This window comes from Colobus angolensis, unplaced genomic scaffold (assembly GCF_000951035.1).
Source record: "Colobus angolensis palliatus isolate OR3802 unplaced genomic scaffold, Cang.pa_1.0 Scaffold389, whole genome shotgun sequence".
Taxonomy (NCBI): domain Eukaryota; kingdom Metazoa; phylum Chordata; class Mammalia; order Primates; family Cercopithecidae; genus Colobus; species Colobus angolensis.
Window position 1 is genome coordinate 930,381 of NW_012117254.1, and position 4,728 is coordinate 935,108.

At 51.6% G+C, this 4,728-nt stretch overlaps 1 protein-coding gene across 1 annotated transcript in view; it reads right to left on the reverse strand.

Annotated features, from left to right (window-relative positions):
* The window catches only part of HMGB3 (high mobility group box 3), a gene marked incomplete at its 3' end in the record, with an annotated part of 6,861 nt that extends 3,957 nt beyond the window's left edge, over nt 1-2,904 (reverse strand). Inside the window, exon 1 of the mRNA XM_011954650.1 lies at nt 2,768-2,904. Within this exon, the coding sequence (XP_011810040.1) occupies nt 2,768-2,822 (55 nt within the window). The remainder of the gene's footprint in view (nt 1-2,767) is intronic.
* Between the last annotated feature and the right edge of the window lie 1,824 nt (nt 2,905-4,728).

The window sequence follows — 4,728 nt, forward strand, 5'->3', positions numbered from 1 at the left end:
AGACGTACCTGTATTGTTCGCTAGTCTGGGCAGCGCAAGGCACGACGCGCGGCTCAGCGCTCCCCAGCCTCGCGCTAGCTGCCTCCACGAGAGCCGCCTGATTGGCCAGCGGGCTCTGCCGTTTAAAACAGCCTCCTCGCCTGGCCATTGGCTGCGGGCCTCATGCATATTAAGCAGGCGCGGACGCCCATTGGGCGCGGCTGCTGGGATCATTCATTCAAACAGAACGACCCGCGGGCGCCGGCTACGGAGGCCAAACAGGGAAAGACCTAGTCTCGCCTGCCCGCCCCGCCCACCTCGCCAGCCCCCTCCGCGGACAGAGCTGGGATCGCCAAGGGCTTTGAAGAGATGGCCCTGCGATTCCCGGAGTCCTCGGCCTCTGGCGTGGGAAGGTGAAGTCCAGCGCCTTTGCGCTGCCCTCTGCTCCCGCTGCACCGCGGCCTGGGCGCCCCTGGCCTCCAGTCAGCTCCCCTGCCCGGGGAAACACCTCTGGGCCCACCACGGAGGGACGATGGTAGACCACCTCTACCTGGTTCGGCTGCGGCCCCGCGAGAGAAACGCGGCTGCAGCTCGCTCCTCGATGCCTGGCGGAGGGCAGCTGCTTCCTCGCCAAGACCTCGGGATTTGGCCCTCGGATCCCGCTGCCCACCCGAAAGGCACCTGATTCCGCTTCTGCGGATCGTGCTCAACTAGGCTCTTTCCACTAAATGCCAGAAAGTCTTTATTTGCGCCCGAAATTGCGGAACCGACGGGCTAAAGGAGGAAAACAAAATTTGGCAAGAGCAGAGAATTTGTGAGAAATTGTAGTTTTGTGGGCAAAGAATAATACTTTTCTTCTTACCCTCTTCTCTGCGTCGGTTCAGGCCCTCATTCCCTCTACTCTTCTGACACACCCTAGAGCGAAGAATTAAAGCTTCGGGAATGAATGAGTGAATGAGTGAATGAATGAATGAATGAATGAGTGGGATTTGACTTGATCTCCACTTTGCCACTAGCTGGTGGTATGACCTTGAGCTAGTCACTTCTTTGGGGATTCAGGCAATGTTTTTCAAAGTGTAGGAGCCGCAGTGTCACTTCTGTAAGGGATGTTCTGAAATTAGTGGGGCCTGTGCCTGGATGACTGGCAGGTGTTGCTGGAATTCAATAAGAGGAAGAAACGGCCAGGGATACTAAATATCCTACATTGCATAGGACAGTCCCACGCAAGGAAGAAATATTCCACTTCAAATGCAAGTATCAACCCTATTTGGAAAGAAAGTATCTGAAGGCCCTTGCCTGGAAAGAATGAAAGGGTGAGAAAAAGAGCAGTTTAAAGATTGAAGGTTGGAGAAAATAATGCAAAGGAAGAGATGTCATGAGTTTGGTTTTTCTTTTCTTTGAAAGGCCAAGAAATCCAGCTATTTATGAGTCCTATATTCAGAAATAAGCCCCACCAGAACATGAATTTTCCAAATGCTGCTTCCAGAAACCGTGGCTGAGTTTGAGGTGTCCAAAGGATCTGGCCTCACAGGGCACCTGCCTCTTCACCCCAACCCCCTCTTGCCAACTCCTCTAAGCCTCCCAGCCAAGCCTGAGCCCCTGCAGCTGGTGCTGTTGGCTCCCATCATCAGGGTTCCAATCCAGATTAAAAGGCAAAGATAGAGGCCAAGCGCCGTGGCTCATGCCTGTAATTCCAGTACTTTGGGAGGCTGAGGCAGGCGGATCACGAGGTCAGGAGTTCGAGACCAGCCTGGCCAATCTGATGAAGCCCAGTCTCTACTAAAAATACAAAAAAAAAAATATTAGCCAGGTGTGGTGATGCGCGCCTGTAGTTCCAGCTACTCAGGAGGCTGAGGCAGGAGAATCGCTTTAACATGGGAGGTGGAGGTTGCAGTGAGCCAAGATCATGCTATTGCACTCCAGCCTGGGCAACAGAGCAAGACTCTGTCAAAAAAAGAAAGGCAAAGATAGTGCTGCTTTTGACAAGAGCAGGCAGGTATTACATCACTAACCCAGGTCCCCACTACAGACTCAGGAGTTCAGAGATCTTAAGGCCACCTCATCCATCCCTCTATCCTGTTAAAACCAGCTGAGTAGTTGCCTGCCTTCTGCTTGCATACCACCAGCCATAGGGAGCTTACCATCTTCCTTCGTGGCAGTTCCTTCCATCTTCAGCCACCTCTGAGCCTTAAGGTCAACATTGCCACACAGGGTAATCCCTCACCCTTCAGAGAGTTCATGGCAGGCCAGGCCTTTTCTCCAGACAGCCCCTCCCTGCTCCTTCTACAACCAGGTTCCCAGGGCCTGACCTGCCCGAGCCACTCCCTCTTCCCCTGTCTCCACAAGGCCTAGAGGGGAGCAGGGTTTCCACAAGCGATCTGACCAATACTTGCCCTCTGCCAGAGCACTCTAGACTCTCAAGGTTGCCAGGCCTTTCTAGACCAGGGATTCAAGTTGGGGTCCAGCTACTGCGCAGCAACTGCCCATGGTGGCAAGTGACACTTGGCACAGTTGGCAGGCACCATGGTGGGGAAATCAGGGTGGTGCACCCTTGGATGGATGACGAGGGTCACACAAGCCCATGCCAACTCACAAGCAGCACGTGTCTGCTCGCGGTCATGTGTGGGTACACCAGGGCACTCCCACAGGCAGCAGCTTCAAGGGCAAACCAGAGAAATAAGAGCATCTCCCAACCCAAACTGGCACCCGGATACCACCCTCAAGACCCATGGTTCCCCGCCCCACTGCCCCAAAGCTGCCCATTGATCATCTATGTCTCCCCACATACTTCGAATGATGAAAGGATTGCGCTTACGCGCAGGAAGTATTTCCATCCTTTGCATAGGAAGTATTTCGATCTCTGCTCTCGAGAAAGCTACCTCTTATGTGGAGTTGAAGCACTTGGCCTGAAGCTAAACTCCAAACTGGTCATTGTCAGAACATGAACTCATAGAACATGACTATGACATCGCTGAGTGACAGAGATCCAAGATGGCTCCCTGCTCCTCCCCATCCCCCCAGCCGCCTACCCACCAATGGAGGTTCCTCACAGCCAGATTTTCTCCTTAATACCCGCCTATGTGCGGCAACATGCCTGAGCAGGGCCTGTGGCGTGGGCTCCTGCCTCAGCAGAAACTTTCATGTACACGTATTGCATGTCTACTAATAAGTAACAGAAGGTAGATGAGATGGAGTGGGAGGTAAGGCTGGAAGAAAGGGACAAGATAGAGGCTTTGGGCTCTGTCACTGACTTCCTGGTATGCCTTTTCACATGTCACCTGAGGGCTCCGAGCTTCCGTGTCCTCTATCAAAGGTGATTCCACCTGCCTCATCCACCCAGACCACTGCCAGTCTTGGTGGTGAGGGAGACTGAATGAAAACAGTCTGCTTGCCACCAAAGGCCAACCAGGAGAGGCCTAAAGACTAGTTTGGAAGGTAAAAAAATAAAAAAAAGAAAGAAAAGAAAAAGTGACAGAAAGCCAGGGATTCCTGGGCACACCCTGGACTCAGGGAGCCCAAGGCAGGCTGCCTCCTCTGCAGCAAAGCTCAATGCCCGTTGGCTTGAGGGTACCTCCAGCAGCAGCACCCAGGTCAGCGTGCAAGGGCTTGAGGGAAGGAAGGATACTCTAGGCCTCTGCCCTGGCCCTACCTGGAAACAGGCAAAGTCCATCCACATAGGAGAACCTCAAACCAGAATCCCTTAAGCTGCTTGGCTGCCTAGAGAAGTTACGAAAACATTAGAAGTAAATAAGAAATGGGATGAAGTGTGGCAAACGTTATTTAAAGAGGTTTTCAGTTCCTGTCAGTTCAAGGCCCCTAAAAGACTAAGGGAAATCCTCATCGTTCAACAAAGATGAAACCCTGGTCCCCTGGCCCACCCCCTACCCACTCCACCCACCCTCCCATAGTCCCCAAAGTCTTCATTTGGGTACCTTGGGCCAGCCCAGCCTCCTTTTAAGAATCATGCCTGGCCAGGCACGGTGGGTCATGTCTGTAATCCCAGCACTTTGGGAGGCCGAGGTGGATGGATTACCTGAAGTCAAGAGTTCGAGACCAGCCTGGCCAACATGGCGAAACCCCATCTCTACTAAAAATACAAAAATTAGCTGGGCGTGGTGGCGGGCACCTGTAATCCTGGCTACTCAGGAGGCTGAGGCAGAGAATTGCTTGAACCCAGGAGGCAGAGGTTGCATTGAGCCCAGATCGCACCACTGCACTCCAGCTTGTACAACAGAGTGAGATTCCATCGTGGGAGGCGGGGGGAGGAATCACACCTATAATCCCAGCACTTTGGGAGGCCAAGGCAGGAGGATCACCTGAGGCCAGGAGTTTGAGACCAGCCTGGGAAACACAGTGAGACCCCCATCTAAAAAAATCAATGGAAGTGTAGCCAGAGTGGATATGGGGGGGGGGTAGGGGTGGAATGGGATTGTTGAATAATTTAAAATATATTAAGGGAAGCCAGATGTAGTGGCACCCACTTGTAGTCTCAGCTACTTGAGAGGCTGAAGTGGGAGGACTGGTTGAGCCCAGGAGCTCGAGATCAGCCTGGGCAACAAGTGCGATCTCATCTCAAATATATATCTATATATATGTGTGTGTGTGTATATATGTATATGTATATATGTATATTTATATATGTGTATATATTTATGTGTATATATTTTTTATATATGTATATATATTTGTATATTTTATATGTGTGTGTATATATTTTTTATATATGTATATATATTTATATGTGTGTGT